Genomic DNA, 23,845 nt, shown 5'->3' with positions numbered 1-23,845 from the left:
CTGACCTTCACCAGTTAAACACTCCCTCAGGGCAGGAGCTGGCCCGGGCGTCGAGAAGGGGCCTTGTCCACCTCTCAGATGCTTTTTAGTATATGTGCTGCCGAAGCGAGCACATCAGACGCCTTCACTGTACACTCACGTCCGTGCACTAGCAGCGCCTCACTCCAGTCCGGAGGAGACACGGTTACCCTGATGCTCTACCAGGCGGCACCACGAGTCTGTGTGTGAATAAGCGTTTCTGAGTCCCTGTGCTTCACTATTTCACACTGTATCAAAAGGCGACAGAACATGGCCAACCACTGCCTGTTTGTTTTTGTGAGAAAACAGCCATCAGAGTCTTTCTTCCAGGTAGGAACCCTTGCTAACTGGTTACCTGGCTAGAAGTAACCAGTACCTCTCCCTCCCCAACCTGCCCCTCTTTCATCCTCCTGCTCTGAAATCTGCTTCCCACACTCTGCCCCTCCTCCACCGGAAATCATCCTTCACATTCTACCACTGTTCCAGGCAGGGGGCCGTGGATTCTGCAGTAAACTTGGTACAAGAGGCACCTATTAAACTCTGTGTGCCAGGCACCAAGCTGAGCATCGTTCCTGCACAGCAACTCACTCCCACGACACAGTCATCTCCACGGATGAGGAAACTGAAGCACGCAAACAGCAGGCTGCGACCAGCAGTGGCAGACCTGGGATTCCAATCAGGCCTATTAGTTCTTAAAACCCATGTGGAGCCACCACCCTAGATGGCTATTTCTGGGAGACTCTAAATGCTGAAGGTAGCAAATGAAGATAGAAAATCTGGAGACTGAAACCCTAACAAAGTGGTAATCAGTGGTGCTCCCTCCCAAAAAAGTTCTAGGCCCAGATGGTTTTATGGGCAAAGTCTACCAAACTTTCAAACAGCACCATCTTATAAAAATTTGCTCCAGAAAATAAAAAGGGACACTCATTTTATAAACTAGCATAATTTTTTATTCCAAAAGCAGGTATGAATAATTTTTTAAATGAACATTAGAGTCCTGTTTCATATATGTAAAACTGCGAAATAAGAAACTGCCTAACTGGATCCAACCGAGCATCACAAAATAACATAACTCATTCAAATAATTTATTTTAGGAATTCCAGTGTCATTTAACATTTTAAAACACCTCAATGCATTAAAGAGAGAAAAGCATGAGATGACCTCAGGAGATGGCGACAGGGTAGGTAATCAAGATGGACACCGTATGTGATTATTAAAACCTCTCAGAAAACAGAAATGGCATTTCCTTACATTTCCACTGCTGTGCAGTGAGGGTGGCCCCACAGCTCTGTCTCCACTAGAATGAAATCTTTCTTACTGAAAATCCCCCCTTAGTGGTTTGAGAGCTCCTTCTCTGGAGACACCTGCCCAGTGTCACAGCAGGAACCTGAAGCCTGCTATGTGCTCTCCTCCCTGGGCTCACCAGCCTTCCTGCCCACATAGCATGACCCTGAGGTTCCAAACCATCCCGGTCACTCTGGACATATGCAAGGTCATCAGGTTGGCCTGAAATGTGCCCAGAGGAGAGCGGGTCAGCTCTGGCTGCGTTTCAGTGGCTGCCCCTGGGCATGGGCACCTGCTAGAGACACTGCAGGTACTCAAGAAACCTCTCCTGAGTGAGCTACCGCAGTGACTGACCATCTGTGTCCTCGCTCCCAGCCCCTGGGCAATGCTCTGATCAGGCAGGGCTCCTGGGAGAAAGCTGACCTAAAGCAGGGCTGCCCAGCATGGACAGAGCTGAGGGCCTGCAAGACTGGGAGAGTCGGGGGTAGTGTTTCCTCTACTCAGCCTGTTTGCTTCCACATCACAACTTACTCATCCTCAACCCAAGGCTTGGCCATGGCTGACGAATGGAACAGAGAGCTTCCCGGGAGGAGTCCCACAGGACTGACTCTAGTCACTGGACTACTCCTCTCACCCAGGACAGAAAAGGGGGCTGTGGGTGCTGCAACAGCTGCTGAGCCAGTGCCCCCAAGACCACCTCTGTCTGCACCAAGTGAAACACAGAGCGAAGTCAGTGACCCCCAAAAGGCCAGAAGGCAGGGCAGTAAACGCTGGGAGGAGTTACCAACGAGGCTGTGATCGTCTCTGACTAGCTACAGGCCACCTTTGGCAAAGGGACTTTAAAAGGCTGGATTCCAATACTGTCTGTATCTTGACACAACATTTTAAAGCAAAAGAACCTGCTGAACCACAACAAGCACCGTTAGAAGTGGAGCTGTCGTCAGCTCTAACCGGGTAAACCGATGCATGTATGACTCACTCACTCCTCAGCAGGTGTGCACGCACGGGGCGCCTACCTGTTGCTTCCTGGCGGGGTACTTAAGGATGTTTGCTCTGAAAAAAGGATACTTTTCATAATTATAGTCGTACATCCATTCACAGAAATGATTCCCAATGTCGAATCCCCTGAAAAAGAGAGAGAGGCAGAGAATGAGGCAGCAGGCCTGCCATGAGCCCTCCCCGGACCCGGGGGTCCCAAGAACACGACTGTGGCAGCGATAGGACCACCAACTGGGCAGCCCCAGCAACGACAGCACCTGGGCCCACCATCTGGAGCAACTGCTCGGGAGCCCTCCTGCGGTCAGCACTCTGAGGAGCCAATGTCAGGCCAAGCTTTGGACTCTGAGGAGCCCGGGCCTGCTCCTCACTAGCTCGACTGAGAACAGGGTAGGCGCCCATCTCACCCGCTGGGACAGAAAGTGCCAGCCCCCAGCGAGGAAACTTGCAGCTCGGGGTGGTACCATGACCCAAGGTCTCCTTCAACTGTTTCATACACATATTAAAATGCTCACAGAAATAAAAACATCTGACATTACCTATAGTTGTAACTGCTGTATTCAAAGTCAATGAGCATGAGTTTCTGTTTTTCAGAATTCTCCCTGCCATCCAGCAGTAAGATGTTACCTGCAAAAGGATTTGGCAAGACCTTTACTCTGGGCATGTTCTGTCACCGAAGACACAGGTCCTCCATGAGCTGGGCCAAGAGTGGTTCTGATCTGCTCAAGGCTTCCTACACACGAGGCTGCCTTGCCCACACCCTGCTTGATCTGACTTGTCCAGCAATCATCAGCTAATTAGTAAAAGGTATTCTGGCTCAAACTGACATCTTGATGACAAGTCTTCACCAGGGGCTGTTCTCAAAATTAAAAACAACCTGAAGAGCCTGGAAAGGGCCCAAGGGTGGACCTCAGCCAGCTGTCCTGGGAAGATCAGGATGAGGACAGCACGGCAAAGCCAGGTGCCATGGCAGTGTCGGGGAGGGAAGCCTGCCAGATGGGGCCGCGGAGTAAACTGTTTTGGTTTGAAATAACATTGAGTGAAGTTTGGTTACAGTCAGAGGTACCTGGAATTGCAATTTTAAAAAAAATTTAATAGTTTTTAAAAAAATAAATTTATTTCTTTGATTATATTGTGTCTTGGTTGCAGCATGCGGGATCTGGCTCTCTGACCAGGGACCGAACCCAGGCCCCCTGCATTTGGAGTGTGGAGCCTTAGCCACTGGACCACCAGATAAGTCCCTGCAGTTTTTTAAAGCGGAGAAACCCAAGGTCATTAGAAGCATCTGAACCAGCGCTGAGAGAGCAGGGGCTCTGGCCAACGCAGTGCACGCAAGGTGCAGGGGCCAGGGCCCCCGGGCTGGTTGAGGCCATCTTGCTCTTTAATGCTTCTTCAGATCAACAAGCTCACATGTTGACCAAAAGGGGTTAAACACTACACAAATATGTAGCTTTGTCGATCCCAGATCTCGGTTTAGTGGATCTTCTCAGAAGTTTTTTTCTTATAGAAATGGGATGATCTTACACATCTTTCTAAAACTTTCTCTTTCTGCTAAATGTATCCTGGAGGTTTTCCTGTTGGTCTGTATAGAATTCAACCTCATTATTTTAATAGCTGCACAACACACATGCACGGCTGGGCCATAAATTCATGTATCTCACCCCACCATGGGCCCCTGGCGGTTATCACATACACACTGGAGGGAACCTTCTAAGCAGACACACAGGGCTCAGGTTCTGCATCGTGGGCAGCGTTTCTTACCTTCCTGACAGTCATTGTGACAGAACACAACGGGAGATGGAGTGGATTCAAGCAATGCCCTGAGAGAGAAAGGTTCTGCTGTTACTTCTCAGACCTATAGCTCCCTCCCCTGGCAGGGCCTCTGAGCACGCCCTCCCTGCCCGGGGGTGGAGTGGGGGGCCTCCTCCTTGGAGCTCTCTGACCGCAGAGCCCTGTGTTGGGTCTGTTTGGCCCTCTGGTTTCCTTCATAGCTCTCATCACAACCTGACATTATTTTATTTACTTGTCTCCTCTCTCTCCTAACAAAAGAGAAGTTCCCTGCAGGATGTTTGGGTCATAACAGCTCAGAGCCACTCCTGACATTGGTACAGCAGACGCTCAAACTCGTGAGAAATGAGAAGTGGCAATGCCGACACTCGGCTGTGGGTGAGAGTCTAGAGCCCTGCACGCCCCGCAGCCTAGGGATGCCCTACAGTCTCAACTCAGAAACCTGTGTCAAGCTTCCTGTTCCGTGCCCTCCCGCCCGCCCAAGCTTGGGCTCAGCTGTACCCCCTGTCGATGCCCTCTGGCCTGTCCCAAGGGTTCCTGCTTTTTGTTGTTTCAGGAAAAACCTACTGCCCGAGTTACTGACCAGGCCTGGGATTTGGGCGCTTCACTTCCTCCGTGAAGACTTCATGGATGATCAGAGGAAGGTGACGCTGCTCGTGTAAAACTGAGACGGCAGAATTAACCTGTTTAAACTCATCCCACCACCCCAGCGTGAGCTATCAGGCCCGAGATGATGCCTGCAATGGTCACTGGCAGCAGATGCGGTGACTCGGAGGCAGACACTCACCTCAGGTTTTCTAGCTCCAAAGGCAGGTTGTAGCTGAGGAACCTGTGCAGCTGCTTCACTTTGGACTCCCCCGTAAACCTAATTCTCAGAACTTGATTCAGGTATCTTGAAAGAGAGGGGAGCAGAGGATCAGGGCTCAGTTCACCGTGGCCTCAGCTTGGGGCTCCCACTCAAGGGACCACACAGAATCCTCAGGGCCCCCAACCCCAGAGTGTAGGAAGTTGATTTTCTGCCCGCCCAGCCTGTTCAGGAGCATTTCTGCAAACACTCTTCTTTTCTGGTTCAGGAATTGATTTTTACATGCTAGAATAGAATGATTCACGAGACCATAAGTGTCAGCAGACAGCCTGTGCGCCAGTGGATTGAGAAAGGCCTCTGACCCTCAGGGCAAATAAGAACTGCTCCGGAGACTCTAGGAACCCCGGGGAAAGCCACCCGAGAGTCAAGCGCCTGAGCACTTACTTTTCCATTGTTCCAAAGAGCCATTTTGGTTCCTTATTGAATGGCATTTTCATACCATGAAATCTGGCCATTTTCTCAGCTATTTCTGCAGAAATATCTGGCAAACTTAATTCTTCAGTGTCTAATCGCCGGCTCTGAAATAAAAGAAGAGTGAAAAGATGGCATTTATCCAGGTAACCTTGACACGTGAGGTCACATGACCCTAGACCTAGAGTGTCTTTGGGGGCATCTCAGTTTCGTCCAGAGAAAAATTCCTCCTGAAAGGGCACAGTGCCCACAGATAGCACTGCTCAGGGAGGGGCAGGCCACCTGCAAAGGTCCACTTCCTGGAGAGAAAGTCCTTCCACGTACAATCGTAGCATCCCCGGGCTTGCCTTCCAGTCACCCCACCCCATGCTGAAGGGGGCCTCTTCCCCAGGCTCAACGTGCCAGGTCTCCAGCAGTTTATGACGGGACCGCACCCAGCTCTACCGCCAGCTCGGCCCCTCTGCCTGCACAGCTGGCCCACGAGGCGTGCGGCACTCAAGGCAGCTGCTCACTGGAAGTGTTCCCCACTCCTGCCTTGGGGCAGCCTGGCTCCCGGCTGATCTGGGTGGGGACTATGTACACGTGACTGTAAGCGAGGCACACCGGCAGATGTTAAGGCAACACTAACAACGGGCCAGCGCAGTGAGAACAGAGCACAGCCCTGACTCTCGGAAACAGGATCTGAGCCAGGCCTGGCAATGTGAAGGAATCTGACGGGCACACAGGGGCAGGGGAGGCTCGACAGTGAAGCAGGCAGCGGGAGACAAGGAGGAGAACAGCGGCGGCCCCGCCCCTGCAGGGCATAGACACATGGCAGAGTGGTCAGGACCACTTCCTGCAGTGGTTCTCTGACCAGGGCCAGGGAGATGAGGCCTCGGTGACTGGGCTTGGTTCTAAGGCAAGCAGCTTTAGAGGGCGATGCAGTGCCAGGTTCCACGAACAGCTGTACTTGGAGATACCGGGGTCGGTCCCAGACCACCACGGTCACACTGATGCCACAACAAAGCAAGTCACGTGAATGTTTTCGTCTCCCAGCACGTACAAAAGCTATTCTTACGTTATACTACAGTGCATTAAGTGGCAATGACATTACGTCGAAGAGTCCCACAGTGACTTAATCAAAAAATAGTTTATTGCTCAAAAGTGCTAACCATTATTGTCTGACAGTGCACAGCCACCCCACACCTTCAACTCGTAAAATACGCAGTATCCGTGAAGCTCAGTTAAACAAGGTCTGCCTGTGTGTTTTGATTTGGATGAATGTACCTCTGCAGGAAAGACAGAGGTTTTGATGCAAATTCAACAGAAATTCTGTTTTTGTTTCCTTCTATGGTAACACAGGCCACACTTATATTTCAGATCATGGTGCCTGGGCTCCTACGGAGACGACACAGACCCCACCTCCTCTGTGGGCCTCCCCCCAGCCCCTACCAGCTCTCCTGCACTCCTTACCGGGATGAACTGCTCCAGGCGGCCTTGGGGGAAAATGCCGAAGAGCTTCGGCCCCAGCGACCTCTCGGCGAGAATGGCAAACATGACGCTCTCCAGGACCATGGCCTCGGCGCCCTGAAACACAAGGTGACACGCCAGACGGTTACCGGGTCAGCCACGTGCCAGGTGTCACAAGTCCTTCCATGTGAGCCATTCATCTACTCTCACAGCGACTCTATGATTGGGCGCTGTTGCTACTATTGCTGTTATTAATACTATACTTGTTATTATCCTCATCGCCCCCACTTTAAATATGAAGAAACAGATTGGTAAACTGCAGGATCCATGCTGGCAAGGGCTTCCCAAGTAGCTCAGTGGTAAAGAACACCCCTTGCCAGTGTAGGAGACACAAGAGACACAGGTTCAGTCCCTGGGTTGGGAAGATCCTCTGGAGTAAGAAATGGTAACCCACTCCAGCATTCTTGCCTGGAGAATTCCATGGACTAAATAGCCTGGCGGGCTCTAGTCCATGGGGTCGTAAAGAGTCGGACACGTCTGAATGACTAACACTAGGATGCTGGTAAGCATCACACTCTATTGATGAGTCAAAATTCTGGTTGAATTTAGGTCACTGGTTCCTAAAATAGAACAGCATCAATAGTTTACCACTTCAATTTAGTCTCACTCTTGGCATCTCATCAAAGGCCACACAGTCCCACCCATCCTGGAGAAGGCTGATTTGCTTTTCGGTTGAGAGCACCCAGTGAGAGTAAGTGGGCAAAGGGCCTCTGCCTGGGAAGCTCTGTCTGGGATTACTGGCTCAGACCTGCCCTGCATGCGAGCACAAAGCAAGCAAGGTTGCTGTTTCCTGCTTTCACCCCCAGTCCTGTCATTTAATGTTTGTTTGAAAATGAAAGAACACCCCAAGTCACAGACGCTGCTACATTCTGCCATTAGTCCTAATAACTAAGTGGGATCGAGAGTCATTTTGCCTTCAAAATCCATCTTCTGTTCTCAATTCAAATCTATTCCTTAGTTCTCTTCCCTTCAGCAGCAAATCATAGCTTAAGAGTTTCCATCTGTTGGGGTGGATGGGTGGGAAGGAGCCCTACATCCGGTTCTCCAAAGGAGCTTCTGCAGGTGGAGCTTCTGGGTCGATGTGTCAGGAGGGGCGGCAGGTGTGGTCTGAAAACACTCTCAGGTGACACTAGGTTACCCCTTGTTCAGAAAAGGGCTGTGGGGACAGGATCTCAGAGAAACACTGTTCACGTAAAACACAGTCCTTTAAAATATAATCATTTTACCAAAACGATGGAGAGACTTCACTGGACAAACTCACCAGGCAGGGACAGGATTCTGAAGCTGGTGAGAAGAAAACAAAAAGGAAAAACTGCTTTCAAAGGATATGGGACACACATTAAGGTAAAAGGTGACTCAGTCACTTTCACATTTGGGGGACTGGGTAATCCATCCACTAACTCGTGTAATCCCCACGACTGTGGTCTGACTATCACCGCCTTGTGAGTTAGGACATCACCACCTTGCCGGTCTGACCATCACCGCCTTGAGAGGCCCCATCTCACTACCTGGCAGTTCTATACCTACAACTGCAATGAACCAAACTGTGTCCTCCCCTAATTCCTCAGTTCACGCCCTCACCCCTACTGAGATGCTCTTGGAGATGCCGAGTTTAGATGAGGCCACGAGGGTGGAGCCCTAATGGGTCAACATTCTTGTTAAGAGGGGACTCCAGAGAGCTTGCACCCTCTCCCAGCCTCTTTATTTCTCTCTCCCTGCCATGTGAGGACACAGGCAGAAGACGGCATCTGCAAGCCAGGAAAGGACCATCACCAGAGCCCAGCTGTGTGTTGGCACCCTGACCCTGGCCCGCCAACCTCTGGAACCATGAACAATAAACCTGGGTAGTTTTTCCTGGCAGTCCAAGCAGATGGAGACAACACCATCCAGACACAGCATTGATCTGTCAGGTTCATGGATCTGAGGAGGATTTCTACCAGACAGGATTTCTATAGGATGTCTACTGGTAGACAGGATTTCTACCAGTTCGACTCCTTAAACCTTTAGAGAATAACAACAAATTCCTAACAGCTCTACTGAACTGGCAGAATGTTTTCTCTCTCTCATCTGACCTCACAGCAAACCTCTGCAGGACGTACGTACGGTCAGCGTGGGCCTGTTTACCTCAAGTTCAGCCTCAGAGATACCCCGCAAGTGAATGGAGGCTGGCATCATGGAAAGGGGGTGCTGGGCTCAGGCCTGGAGCAGGCCGTCCACAGGCAGTGGCTCCTGGCAGCCCCCTGCCCTCTGTACAACCTCCCGCTTCAAAGATCCAACCCACTCCCAACGGTTTCCAAGAGCAGGATCAGGGTATCCTCTGTCCTGCTGCTGCTGCTGCTAAGTCACTTCAGTCGTGTCCGACTCTGTGTGACCCCATAGACGGAAGCCCACCAGGCTCCCCTGTCCTTGGGATTCTCCAGGCAAGAACACTGGAGTGGGTTGCCATTTCCTTCTCCAATATGTGAAAGTAAAAAGTGAAAGTGAAGTCGCTCAGTCATGTCCGACCCTTAGCGACCCCACGGACTACAGCCAACCAGGCTCCTCCATCCATTGGATTTTCTAGGCAAGAGTCCTGGAGTGGCTTGCCATTGCCTTCTCCATCCTCTGTCCTAGGTAGCCAGAATTCTGTCAGAATTAAAGTTTGGTTTTTCAACTTTCTGTGTGTAGAGTGACTAAGCTGGAGGGCACTGGGGACACGTGCACCCAATCGGAAATGGCCCTTTTTGTCTGAAATGTCTAGTTCTGGACACGGATTTAACCCATGCCTTGACTTCAGGAAGTTTGGCGCTTTGCTCGTGGCACCCAGGCAGTGCAGAGAGTGGGAGCTGCCGTCACCCTTGTCACCAGTGCCCCTGCCCCATGCTGAGCCCACACCGTCAGGACCCTCCTGAGCAGGGTCAACCAGCGCCAGGATGGCAGAGAGAAGAGCGAACAGACTCTGGAGTGTCCCAGTTCTCCCTGGCATTGCTCTGCACACTGTGAACAAGAAATACCTGTTTTTCTGTGATGTCATAGGTCAATATTTATTCACAGCAGGGAGAAGCGGAGGGAAGAATTTGGAGAGGGGGAAAATGAAAGAACACACCAAGTCCCGGAACGAAAGTGGGTAGGTCACGAAGGAGCGCAGGTAACCTCGGGTCTCCAAACCTTCAAGGAAAGCGTGCCCGGTGAAACATGGTGCAGGGGCCGTGACCCGGTCTGGTGCCCATCACCTGGGCAGGACTCTGACTGTCAACCCACAGCTGGTCCTGCTTTCTCAGCAGAGAAGGCAATACCTCCACTGGAAACGATTCACACTGGCTTCAGAAATATACATTTATATACTCCAGCCCCAGGGAAACAAAAACTAGACACACGTGGCCACTGCCTGGATGGCGCCTGCCTTCCAGGGACAGAAGCAGCCAGAATTGAGCAGGGCCGTTGGCAGACTGGGGCACACGCAGGGAAGAAGCAGAGGGCATCCTGATGGAGTGTGAGGGCGGTGGCCACCCCCAAGTAGAGACTGGGACCCTGGGAGGGGCCGATGCACGGAGCAGAGGAACCCAGGAAGAGGACGGAACCAGCCTGGAGGGGCCCCCTGGGCTGCCCAGGGGTCTAGGCCAGAGAGCCCTCAGCGTCCGAACAGCGTTAAATGAACTGGCCCAAGAGGAGGAAGCAGCATGGAGCCTGAGGACGCCCCATGTTTACAGCAACGCTTCCACACTGTACACAGCAACCCAGTGTGCGCACACACACGTACACACGTGTCTGAAACAAACCATACAAGCTCACAGCTGTGCAATGCTTTCTAATGTTTTCTACTCCAGTTCACTTAAGGAAGCAACAGAAGGCTGACATCTGACGCCCCAGTGGAGGTTTACAGCCCACCCCATGAACAGCTGATGGAGACGGGGCGGTGGGGGGAGGGGAGATGCCTGCTGCCAGGATGGGGCAGCAGTGTTTGACGGTGAACAGGGGGCAGAGGAAAGTGGCCACTGGACCTGGCCACACAAGTCGCTGGTAACAAAACCAGGAGTGGTTCAGGAAGCCACGGGGACAGGGCTCAGAATGCAGCTGGGGCAGAGCGAGCAGAAGAGGCCACAGGGGCCCCAGGGGGCGGGAGGAAGTGTGAGACTGCCTTTACACTTTATCCATGTGGCTTTATCTCTGAAAAAAATTAAATCCAGTAATAATACCCAGATTGTAACAACAATATGACCCTCCTGAGAAGATACAACAGTACTTCCCTGGTGGGGAGGGGGAGTCTGAAGAGGAAAGAAGGTGGGACACACTGCCACTGCAGGCCGGGGAGGTGAGCCCACCAGAGACTCTCAGGCCCCCTAAGCAGAAATGGAGTCAGGCCTCCTGCTGGTTTGGAGGAGAGGAGACAAAGAGCAGCCGTTCAAAGAGGCTCAAAGACCAACCACCTTCCCTGTTCTGACTGTGTACTGGCTGCCTGTTCTGTACACCTTCCCTGTTCTGGCTGCCCACCTTCTGACCCAAGGGGATCATAAACAAACAGCACCAACTGGCCCCAGTGGAAATCTGGCCAGGAAGCTCTGTGGGGTCAGGCTGTCAGGACTTGGCAGGTTGCTGCTGCTGCTGCTGCTAAGTTGCTTCAGTCGTGTCCGACTCTGTGCGACCCCATGGACGGCAGCCGACCAGGCTCCTCTGTCCCTGGGATTCTCCAGGCAAGAACACTGGAGTGGGTTGCCATTTCTTTCTTAAAGCTCACCTAACTTGGATCAGGAGAGAAAGCAATCACCAAAGGACTGTAAGCAAAAGGCCGACACGATGAGATGAACAGTTTAAAAAGATGGCTCTGGTGATGACGAAGGAAATGGTCTGTGGGCAGCAAGAGTCGAAGTGGGAGCCCCGAGGGGAGCTGGGGCAGCGTGGACTAGCCAGGTTCACAGGCCGGGTGGAGAGAAACTTACAGATCCAAGGTCTGATTCAAAGGAAACAACCAACAGACTTGTGGGTGGGACACAGGGTGAGGGGAGCTAAGAGCGACGGAGGTGACTTCCTGCTTCCGGTCTGCCCAGAAAGGACGGACTGAAAGAGAATGTGGGTTTGGTCTTGGACTTGGCGAGACACCCCGGGAGACAGGGAGCAGCTGGGGTTAGCTCCATGGGCTGGAGGAGCCGCAGATCCCTGGCCTCCAGGAGAAACAAAGGATCAGGGTTGGATCAGGTGGTCTGGGAAGAGTGGGGTGGGATAGGGCGTCAGGCCTCGTACTCAAGACAAGAAGAGAGGGACTTCCCTGGTGGTCCAGTGGCTAAGACCCTACATTCCCCATGCAGAGGGCCCAGGTTTAATTCCTGGTCAGGGAACTAGATCCCACATGTCACAACTAAAGATCCTGTGTGCCACAAGTAAGACCCGGTGCAGCCAAAGAAATAAATATTGGGGCAAAATAAAAAGACAACAGGAGAACAAGCCCAGAAGGAAAACAACGATGGGATGGAGTAAAGGGAGGGCCTTTGCTTGGTGCCCCTGAGTCCTGGCCCCTTGGCTGCTAAGAAGTCAAGGGGAAACGAGAACTGAAAATACACTTAGGTTCAGCATCATGGAGGTCCTAGAAACCCAACAGTTTCAATCCCAGTATAGACAGAGGTCTGTATACAAATGCCCAGGAGATTGAAGACAGAACATCAGCTACTTCCCTCTGACAGCGGCTCATTCAGGGTCTCCCCTGAGAGCACCCAGTCCAGACCCTCCAGACCACGGTCTTTGGAGCTGGGCCCAGGCAGAAGATCCATGGAAACTCAAGAAAGAAGGTCAATACTTTCATTCCATTATAATCTCAGCTCTCTTAAACTCCTGTTTCTTGATAATTTTAATAATTAGTATTGCTGCTGTTGTTCAGTCACTAAGTTGTGTCTGACTCTTTGGTACCCCATGGACCGCAGCACGACAGGCTTCCCTGTCCTTCACTATCTCCCGGAGTTTGCTCAAACACATGTCCGTTGAGTCAGTGATGACATCCAACCATCTCATCCTCTGTCTTCCCCCTCTCCTCCTGCCCTCAATCTTTCCCAGCATCAGGGTCTTTTTCCAATGAGTCGGCTCCTCACATCAGGTGGCCAAAGTACTGGAGCTTCAGCTTCAGCATCAGTCCTTCCAATGACTATGCAGGGCTAACTTCCTTTAGGACTGACTGGTTGGATCTCCTTACTGTCCAAGGGACTCTCAAGAGTCTTCTCCAACACCACAGTTCAAGAGCATCAATTCTTTGGTGTTCAACCTTCTTCCTGGTCCAACTCTCGCATTCATACACAACTACTGGAAAAACCATAGCTTTGACTAGACTAGCCTTTGTTGGCAAAGTGATGTCTCTGCTTTTTAATACACTGTCTAGGTTGGTCATAGCTTTTCTTCCAAACAGCAGGCGCCTTTTAATTTCATGGCTGCAGTCACTGTCCACAGTGATTTTGGAGCCCAAGAAATGAAATCTGACACTTGCCACTTTTCCCCCATTTATTTGCCATAAAGTAATGGGATTGGATGCCATGATCTTCGTTTTTTGAATACTAACTTTTAAAGCACTTTTTCTTTTTTGACAATAAGAGACAATAAGAGAGGGATTTCCCTGGTGGTCCAGTGGCTAAGACTACACTCCCAATGCAGAGGGCCCAGGTTTGATCTCTGGTCAGGGAACTAGATTCCACATGTCATAACTAAAGATCCTGCATGCCACAAGTAAGTGTACAATGAACAAAGCCAGCTTATTCACAAGCGTGCTGGTGTTTCTTTCATCCTCAGCATGTGTGGGTGTACGCACTGCACACACACCTCGACGCACTGGGAGAGTGGGCTCCACAGCAGTCACTCCCTGCGGTGTGGTCACGACACTGGACTCCCCGCCTCTGAGTCTCAGGGCCAGGTGCTCTTGACCTGAAGCTCCTCTGAGCATACGCCCTGCTGAGAGTGAGACCTCGCAGTTCAGGAGCAGCCTCTGGACCTGGGCACCACCCCGAGAGGGCTTCCACTGCGGTGGCTCAGACAGTAAAGGGTCCACCTGCGGTGCAGAGGGAAAAACACTCCCGCCTGCCCGGGGCTGGGTGGCCCCTGAGACCCCTGGGCAACGACAGTCAGGGCAGCGCGGACGCCAGGCTGCCTCCAGGTCGGAACATCACGCACGCCCGCCACCCAAGCCGCAGTCTCCTCGCAGCCCAAGAGTCGTTCAGCTCCCTACAGCCCTCCCTACACCCTCGGCAGGAGCCGGGAACACGGGCTCTTCGCTGCCTCTTCCTGAGGTGACTCCCAGTACCCGGAGCCCCCGCTCTGGGACACAACCAGGACTCAGGGACAGGAAGGGGCACAGCCGGAGCACGGGGCAAGGCCCGGAGACCCTGTGCCCACTTCCTGACCGCACAGGGACCCTTGTCCACCCAGCGCTGCCCTGCCCACCACCAGCTCACACCTCACACCAGACGCAGGGCGGGCTGAATTACTTACTTGAAATTCACTGTCTTTCTGAGCTTGTTCGGATCCCTCTTTATTACAGGACCGCTACGAACGAGAAAAAGCAAACACTTCCGGTGAAATGGGGAACGCTGAGCAGACACTCACTCAGCAACCATCAGAACAGTCAGGGTGTACAAGACATCACAGATCTTTAAACGAGAGCTTCTCGCACAGTCTAAAGGCACCACCAGAGTCCCACACTCGGACCAACACCTGAGGAAGCGCCTCGCTGCTTTACGAGAAAAGGGAGGTGCTGTGGGTACACACAGCCGCCACCTCACCACCACCCTGGTACCTTTTTACAATTTCATCGTTGGAGGAAAGTCAGTGGAGGGAGCATTCCCGTGGGCGCTCAGCCGGCTCATCAGTTTAGCCAGGTGGGTCTTTCAAGGCAGCGCCAGCCCAGGATGAAACTGTCCCACAAGGCCAAGGGCACAAGGCCCATGGCCACCGAGGTCAGCACTGGGTGGACAAGGGTGCCCCGTGCGGGCAGGAGGCCTGCTGGTCGGGCCGCCACTAGCTCAGCATGGAGTCCCTCCACACAAGAGAGGCCCAAGCCAATTTAATACAGGCCCTAACTTACTTCATCTGTTAATGTATTGAGAGAGACTTCTACACCCCTTTCCTCAATGAAATTGCAAGTTAGCGGTAACCAGGAGTCTATCAGTGACACACTCGGACGCTGACCTTCCGCAAGCCACTGTCTGCCCACATCGTCCCCTCACGGCAGATCTGAGCTCTTAAAAGCATCCCCCACCCCAGGTGCTTTAAAAACCTTCACACGGTGTGTATCGGGAGACAGGGGAAAGCAAGCAAGAAACTTACGTGTCCTGTCCAATTTTATACTCAAATATTGCCCCTAGAAAAACATTATTTAATTTATTAAACTAAGTCTGCTTAAGTCAGACACGGAGGCCCATAAAGCAAGCTCTTACAGAAATTTAAGGTAAAAGAGTCTTGAACATCCCATGAAAAACATACCTTTCCATTCCACAGCTTTATCAAAAATACCTGTACCAAGGGTAGAAAGTGTGGACAGGGGAAAAAAAATGCCACGTTAAGTACCACCAGCTACTCTAGCACCATTCAAAACACCTAGCCATACAGAGCAACCACTCCCATCCGTCAACACAGAAATAATAACCCAAAGACATTTTAATGTATGTTATGTATAAATAGTACATGTTCCAGTTTACTCAATATAAAAAGTAAACAAAATAATGTTCATATGAAGTTATCTGCAAAAGACTTGCACTTATACATACTTGGTAATATCCTTAGCACACAATGAAGTACATTTTGTACAAAGTACAGAAAGTACAAATGGGGATATAGGCTATTTTCTTTTGTGTAATCTGCATTTCTCTGATGTAAAGATGTTACAGGTTAAATCCCGTTACAATGAAAACTACAAAATGAAAGTACTACAGAGACAGTTTTTGACTCTTGCTGATGGCTTGATGTGGGGCAGGACAAACCCTAGGGAGGAGTATTAGGTACAGTCACTCCTTCCCTAACTGCAAAACGCCCTCCTGACCACACCACGGCCTTAGCCCTACACTCCAACTGTCCCCTCTCCCCAGTGGTCCACAAATTCCTAATGAACAGGGACTCCACCTTTTCTTTATTGCTGGCCTTTCCCAACAAATCCTGGTGCTCACGATACTTTGTGGATGACTGGACTAAATAAACACTCCTGCGCCGTGAAGCTCAAGGAGTGACCAAGGGAAAAGGAGCCTGGTATGTCCAGACCCAGGTCTGTGACCCCAGAAGTGGGGAAACGGGCTACAGCATTAGGTAGGATGCCCGGTGGGCCGCAACGCCCCCTAAAGATTAAATTCTTGTGCTGCTTCTCCCCAAAGGACACTAAGAACAGAACACGTTCTATGATCTGATATTCTGCATATTGATACTTCATAAAAAGAGACAAAAAGGGAATTTGGAGACCCCACAGAAGTCTGCAGTAACGGGATTTAACCTGTACACACTTCTAGACAACTGTGGTTATTTCTAAGCTGTTATTACTTGAACTGTATCTTCTTAGGGAGATACAGTTAAGGAGTTATTGAGCCAACACAAGTCCCTCTCCCTTGCCTAATGGTGCTCTCAATAACAGCGAGTCACCTCACCTGACTTACCAATTGCCTTAGTTCCCAAGGCCATTTCTTTTTAACAAAGTAGCGTCATTAGGTAGAAATAAGTTCTATGAATAATTTCCCCACCCTGCCCACTCCATTCTGCCCCCAGTGAGTCATTACTCCTCCCATCAGAGCACCATCAGGAAGGCAAGATGGACCTGTGCCACACCCAGCCCTCTGTTCTGTTTCCTCAGTACAGAATGTTCAGGGTCCCTCGATCCTGCAGGTAAGAAGAGCAGGAAATCAAAAACCAAGCAGGCTGAACAGTCAGAGAAAGGTGAGGGAAGCGGCCTCTGCAGAGAGAGCTACCGAAGAAGAGGACTCTCTGTCCAGGGAGAAAGGAGGTAAAACTTAACTTGGAATCTCTGGGATTTTACTCAAAGAAGATATTAAAATACCATATAGAAATATTTAACATGACTGAGTTCTTCACCAACTAGCTTGTACATTAATAAAAATTAGCTTTCAATAAGTTATAAAGTAAAGGTAAGTTTTCACATTTATTAGAAATTTGGACACGAACTCATTATTTAATATTAAATAATTGTTTTAAAATGTTCATTTTCAACACTATTGTGGTCATGGATTTTTACAATCAGCTTACACGAGAACAGACTGAAACCTGAATGGAAGAAATACTAAGAAATCTGGAAGAACCCTAGAGAACAAATGAGGATAAGGACGAAAGAACGCTGGGCAGAGACCCAGGCGAATATCGGGCACCTGGGGTTCGCTGCTCTTCTGGCCTACTTCTCCATGCTTCTGAGATTCCCCTTAATAAAGCGTTCTTCAAAATAAACACTGAAACTTCAAGACCTAAGAAATCGAATGCTAAAGAAGACACCCAACGCTGGAATAAACTAAAAACTCCTGAATTGTACACTTAAATAAGTGACTGTATGCTACAAAGAGAGAAGATATCCAGTAATAATAAAAACACACTGCCACTGATTGCCTGCCATCTCTCTTTTCTTTTCTCCCTAGTTTGGGCTTGGTTTCCAAGAGAATCTACAAGTATCCATTATAATCTAAGTATTCACCAGCTCTCCTGAAGGAAACAGGCTAAAGTGGTAGTAATAAAAAAGGGGGTGTGGTTTATATTTTGTTTTAAAGTCATGGAAGAATTTAAAAGCTGAAGCAGAATTTTGGTTGGCCAAGCACCTCTAAATTTAAAACCTAAATTTCTAAAAGCCTGAACACTATTGGCTAGGTAATGAGACCAAATAGGACTCTGACTTTTCACTTTACATACGTCTAGACTTAGAAAGTATTTAAAGGTATGCTATTTCTACAGTAAATATATTTGGTACAAGGTTTCAAATGTTACTTTTCTGACAAAATCACACTTAAAGGATTTCATACTTTAAAGACTATGAAGAAAGTAAGTTACCTAATATTGTACAATATAACAGGGTTATTTCTTTACATTTGTTTAAGCCAAATAAACTCTCATTGCTCGGGCAGTTGTTAATAAAAGATTCTGCTAATGATGAGGGAACTAGTTTAATGATTAAACTACTTTAATAAAGCCACATTTGCTGGATGAAACAAAAGCAGCATCTGGATTTTCCCTGGTCTGTGTATGTGTGGCTGGGTGTGTAAATATAAACGAGAGTGGCATACAGCTACTTCAATATCATGTGTAAAACCTGAAACGTTTATCTTCACAGTGCATTTAAAGACCCACTGTTGCATTAGCTGCTTGTGCAGTAGGCTGGGGCAAAGTGATGAACCAACTGAGAAAGAAGAGTGACACGCCATCACCAGGACAGTAAGTTGGAAATGCTGTTTAAAATCAAATCATCAATTACAGATAATGTGAGAAGGAGGAAGGGGCACCATGTTAAATATGCTGGTGGCTACAGAGATAAAAAGATCCAAATGGGAATCTACACACAATAAGGGCAAGGATCACTCAGCTATCGTCCCTTTTAAAGGCTCTTATAAAAAAAAAGATTAAGTTGGCTGCAGCCTTTTAATAAAAGAGCTTTGGGATCCATAAATGAGTAATTAAGAAAGAATAAGCCAAATGGTAGCTAGACTCAGCTTCTAGGGCATCTAAGATTCAGTATGGGAAAACCTTCCCTCTTTCCACTAACCAGAGGGTCTCCTGCTGAACTGAGCCCCGAGGGACTCTGGGCCACCAGGCTTCATCCTGAGTCACAGGACAGCTGCACCACCCTGAGAATTCAGTCGCCACGAAGCTCGTCAGGTGCTGGAGGGTCACGGGCTTCCAGACTGTACTGCCTGTAGTTGTGAAGATGACTAAGACGAGAGAAGAGGCTCAGTGTGGGGGCTACACCTGTTGCCGGCCCCGTTAACCAAGGCGGCAGGAATGCGGCTCTTCAGTAACCGTTTGCAGTATGTTTTCTCCTCAATATCATGGACCCTAACCCTCCTGCTTCCTGATTTCTATGAAAACATTCTGTATTTATTGCTCTTACGGCTTCTTCCGCCATTTTCTGAAAATATTTTACAGAACACATTAAAATGTGAGGTGATAATCCAATGATCTAAAGTGCAGCTTGTGTGATTATCTACTGAACACATAGGGATAGCGAGAATTGAAATGGACAAAGATTTCCAACATTTCATTGGAGTCTCTAGAGTGTGTTCCATCTACTCAAGGACCAATCGAAGATAGTCTGATCCCGCTGAACTCTGCAAAACCAGATGATGCGACGAACATCAAGAGGAGACTAGAACTTTTAAAAGCCTCCAGGCAGACCTGAACTAGGAGGAAGACAGGTGAGTGCAAGGCCAGGTAAAGAAGGTGGCTTTCCGAAGGTGACTTTCTCAAAACAGGTCTGATCCCAGGTGACCTGCCACCCCAGGACTCTGAAGGCTCGGGTTTCTCCAGCACGAGCACCCCAAGGCTGACTTGCAGGCAGCACGTTTCCAGGGACAGATGCTGTGCATCTTCCCACGTCAGAGCAGCACCACTGAGCTTCGTAAAGGCCCAGGGTGGGGAGAAGGACGCTACATGATAAGGGCAGAAAAGGGAGCTTCCAACTCCAACCACAATATCAATATGTACGTGGCATTTCCTAAAGGCTGAAAACGGCATGAGAGAAGCAGCAGCTGAATATTGGAAATGAATTTTCAAGCTGAGGCCCATAAACGTCTATAATTACTAAATGTCATTTTCTACTGAGGAAACAGAAGAAAGGGATCTGATTTGCCTGGGACTGAAAAAAAAACCACCACCCCAAAATGATATATTCAATACATAACATTCTGAAATCTTAATTACTGTAGCTTTTTAAGCAAGCACAAACTGTAGCTGGTGCTACTTAACAAAAGCATTACAACTTTGTTTTTTTAAAAAACATTTCTTGAAACCAAGAACTAAAAGAAAGAATTAAGGCTGTAGAGAATGCTCCAACTTCAGAGGACTCATACTATACCGTGAATCGTGTCTGTCACCTGGAAACCAGAGTGCTCCAGGCACGATCGCATGGACAAGCCTGCAGCAGAGAACACATGCACAGACAGCTGAAGTCGTACATTACCCCATGCCCTCACGCCACCCAACACAGACATTCCTTCCCAAGAGGGCGGGCCGCAGTCACACCAGCGTTCCAGGGGCCAGACATCTGTCCTGGCTTCATGCCATAAACCCCAAACGTTTAAGACCAGCAAGACAAAAGACACTTTGCATATGTCAAAATTAGACACAGTAGCCTGTGGTTTATTTCGTTATCAAAAGAAGGCACCAAAGCAGGTATGGAAGGTGGTACCATGGTAGGGGGTAATTTGGCAACTGCCTTTGGAGAGGATTCATGGAAGAAATGCTAGGTGAGACCAAATGGGAACACGCAATACTAGAAAGATGCTTCACTTCTGGGAGGCAGGTTTTGACTGCTTTCAGTTCAGTTCAGTTGCTTTTACAATAGATATAATTACACCATGCTCAACATATAACGGGAGTTTTTAAAAGTAGAGTAAATTAGGTCACAATGACCTAATACAATGAGAAAAAAAATCCAATGCACCGTGTTCCTCTGGCGGGAACGTGTGCCCAGCCACTGGGGACCAAGTTGGGCTCTGCGTGAAGCAGGGAGGCCACCCCATCTTGGCTCCAGAGCCAAGTGCTGCTATCAGGCGGCTTCTCGGGGGGCCAGCAGTTTACTGCTGACTACCTGTGGGCGGCTCCGGACTTTATCGTGCCTGAATTTTCAATTAATCTGGGGTTAAGAGAAGACAGGGACGGTGGATTTGGTTTTCTGGATTCAAAAAAGACTGTGCCCCAGGTGCTCTTTGAGTCCCCGAGACATATCTGCGTTGTGCCTTGATGTCTTTCATTTTATTCTGGTTAGTACTCCAACAAGCACTAATATTAGCCTTCTATTACTCAGAGAACAAAACCAAAAGTTCCCCAGACAACACTCGAGAGACCCAGGGTGTGTTACAAGCGCTCAGGCCTGTGAGGACTGGGGAAGGCCAGGCCGAACCTCTCCATTCATGCAGAGAAGGGGCCGGCTCCACACAGTCACTGCTCCGACAGAGGCGGGGACCAAGCCTCCTGAGACTTCCGCCCACTGGCACAGGTCACACTGAAGGAACAATACGTACTGACATTTGTGTCTTCCACAATTCATGATAAATAAGCAAACTGGTTATTTGTAATCAGCCAAACTCACTTCTGGGAAAAGGCTGCTGCTGGACGGTGCAGAGCGCATGTTCCTTCCCAGAAACCAGAAAGGAAAAAAATCACGTTACATTGGCAGCTGACGTCATCAGTTCAAGCTTTCTTCTAGCAATGATACCTCTTCCCACAATGGCAAAGACTAAACCAGGACTTCTCAAGGCTTCTACTCAGCTATCCTACCTGCTTTAGTTAAGTTGATCTTATGGTTAATTTCAGTTTCCATCGTGTATCCAGCTAAGGAGGATAACCTCCTTTTCATTAAAGTTAGAGCTGGCCCAAGGGAAATAGACACTAAATTCTATTGACGTACAGTTTGAAGATCAAACCAATATTTTTATGTTTAATAATCTCCTACAAATAATATTGTGTGGTGTGGCAGTTTTTCAAGCTGTGTGTGCCTGATCTTGTTTCATTCTCAAAAGGGCCCATTTTCCTCTTGTCCAATGCAGGACTTTTCATGCAACCCTAAAATTAACACGAATCCTGAATAGAACTTCCAGGGTTCAGCTGGGAAGTCTGCTTCTGATTCATCTCGTGGAGAAATGGGGGCTGGCAGAGACAGCTGTGTGGGGACAGAACTGTTGGCTTTAAACCCGCCTGGAGGCTTCACCTTGGTCGTCTTATTGTTTAGCCCGTGGTGAGTTGCACCAGAGAGCATCTCAGGGCTGCTATGGAAACAAGGTCGGACATCTCGCAATACCAAGATGAAGAATGAGAAAGTCGAGAAGCATCTAATTATTTTAAACCAAGTTACTTCTGAATGATTGTAAATGCAAATTTTAAAAGTATTACTGAATATTCGATTCTCACAGATGTAAAAAGTCCCAGAGCTGAAATCAAGGAGGAGAAAGGGAAAGAAGGGATGTGTGAAATTCAACCAGGCTCTCATGTTATTAAGCCAAACAGCTAAACATTGAGAAAATATTACATAAGCTGATCATCACATGCTGTCATGATTTGTCATGTTTCAAGGAAGGAGCTTATTCTAACCCACCCTGAAGGATGTGAGAACTGCATTTATATGGCCAAGGCAGGAAATACCATAAATGCACATACATGTATAGGGACGTGTATATGCTCTCCTCTAAGGCAGAGCAAAATATAAGGCAAGCATGACGTATGTCTTGTATGATATTTCTGTCTTTAATCCATGCATTCATGAAAGTAATGTGACTTATTATCTGGGTTCCATATTTGCTCAGCCACATCTCTTAATGAATGCAATCCTGACAAGTTACTATCAATTCTGGCCATTTTTTTGGTTATGGTGGGAATATAACCTGTAGACTATGAATATCCCTCCTCCCATTAGAGGCCAGATTCACTGCAAACAGCTGATCAGCAATATGACCCAGCAAGAAAATAAGTAATAGACATTTTAAAATCTGACTCGAAAATATGAGAACAGGAAAACTCACATTTGTGGTAAAATCCTGGCCCCATGCCATGAAAGCCAGCTTTTAAAGCACATGGCACTGCACTTGGATCTAGTCTTACTGGCCGCTGAGTCTCCACCCCTGACTCCCCACTCCTCCTCCCTCTTAAACAGAAGTCCCTGCTCAGAGATCCTGAATCTCTCCCCCTCCTCATGCTGCCCAAGTGTTCAATGGCCAGCAGTTGACAAGGGCCATTAACGTCTGAAACTCTTAACTGGCAGCAAGGGCCCCTGCCAAGCCCAGAAGAACGTGGGAACCAAAAATATTTGAGGCTGTAGGTTTTACAGTTTTTACTAAGTTCATACTTCAACAAAAAAAGTGTACTTGAACTAGGGCCTCAATCAAAAGTGTACTTGAACTTGAGTAATTATGTGAAAACATTAAGTCCCACCTAGAAAGCAAAGAAACAGCTCTTTACTTAACAAAAGCAAGTCTGTTGTCTAATGAGTCAACTGTGAGGCCGTCAGATGTGTGCTCAGTACCCATCTCATGAGCAACCTGTTTCTCTCTCTACCCATGCGCTTTCAAGGATAGCTTCTGCGCTTCATCAGCAGATGCAGTTTTAGGAATGGAAACTGACAGCCTAGTAAAAATAGAATTGAGAAGCTAAATGCAGAGCGCTGCCCCCACCTCCCCCGTTAGAACTGCGTGTAGAACACACTCTGATCCATTAGCTCAGTAAAAAGTTAAATTCATTTTAAGTGGCATCCATTATTCTCTATTTTTCTATTGAGTTACCCAATAATCTTTCTTTCCTTTTAAAAATAAATAGGGATAGAGAATTCTGTTAAATTCTATTTCCAGACATGTCTATTGCATTTAAGTACTGTAAGGTAATAGTTGTAGACTGCTAAAATTTTTTAAAAAGCAGAATATTAACTATAGATGGTGAATCTTTATTTGGAGAAAAGAAAATTTCAGCGTACATGGGCTATGTTGCAGCTGGCTTTCTCTAAGTTGCCCACCCTTAACATGGCACGCTCTAGAGCTATGTTGGCCAACACAGCAGCCACCAGCTATATGGGATGATGTCCATTTAAATGAATTAAAATTAAATAAAGTTTAAAATTCCATTCCGTGGCTCCCCTTGCCACATTTCAAGTGTGCCTAACGGCCACAGGTGGCTGGTGGCCGGCATCCTGGACAGCATGGATCAGCGCATCACCCCCTCTGGACAGGGCCTCAGGACCCCATTTGGCCCAGGGGGAGCACACAGTGCACGCTGAACACGCTCCTATTTAAGTTAAAACAGGAGCCTCAGGAGTCAGAGGTAAATAATAGTCTTATTGCCTGCGATTC

The 23,845-nt window shown here is 48.7% G+C and overlaps 1 protein-coding gene across 10 annotated transcripts in view; it reads right to left on the bottom strand.

Moving 5' to 3' along the window:
* The window catches only part of CHKA (choline kinase alpha), a 61,883-nt gene that overhangs the window by 8,514 nt on the left and 29,524 nt on the right, over window positions 1-23,845 (bottom strand). For 5 of the 10 annotated variants that reach the window (XM_088832364.1, XM_055415349.2, XM_088832368.1 and 2 more), the window contains exons 3-9: window positions 14,313-14,366; window positions 6,816-6,929; window positions 5,337-5,470; window positions 4,875-4,979; window positions 4,061-4,119; window positions 2,839-2,926; window positions 2,320-2,428 (exon numbers count right to left, since the gene is read on the bottom strand). In XM_088832364.1, coding sequence (XP_088688490.1) covers window positions 2,320-2,428; window positions 2,839-2,926; window positions 4,061-4,119; window positions 4,875-4,979; window positions 5,337-5,470; window positions 6,816-6,929; window positions 14,313-14,366 — 663 coding nt within the window. Of the gene's footprint in view, window positions 1-2,319; window positions 2,429-2,838; window positions 2,927-4,060; window positions 4,120-4,874; window positions 4,980-5,336; window positions 5,471-6,815; window positions 6,930-14,312; window positions 14,367-15,302; window positions 15,333-23,845 lie in introns of all 10 variants that reach the window. The other 5 variants (XM_088832365.1, XM_055415350.2, XM_088832367.1 and 2 more) reach the window with 2 other exon arrangements.

This window comes from Moschus berezovskii, chromosome 25 (genome assembly GCF_049115385.1).
Source record: "Moschus berezovskii isolate FMDL1 chromosome 25, NW_MosBer_1.0, whole genome shotgun sequence".
NCBI lineage: Eukaryota > Metazoa > Chordata > Mammalia > Artiodactyla > Moschidae > Moschus > Moschus berezovskii.
The sequence above is the reverse complement of the archived record's forward strand: the minus strand, read 5'-3'. Positions and strand labels throughout refer to the sequence as shown.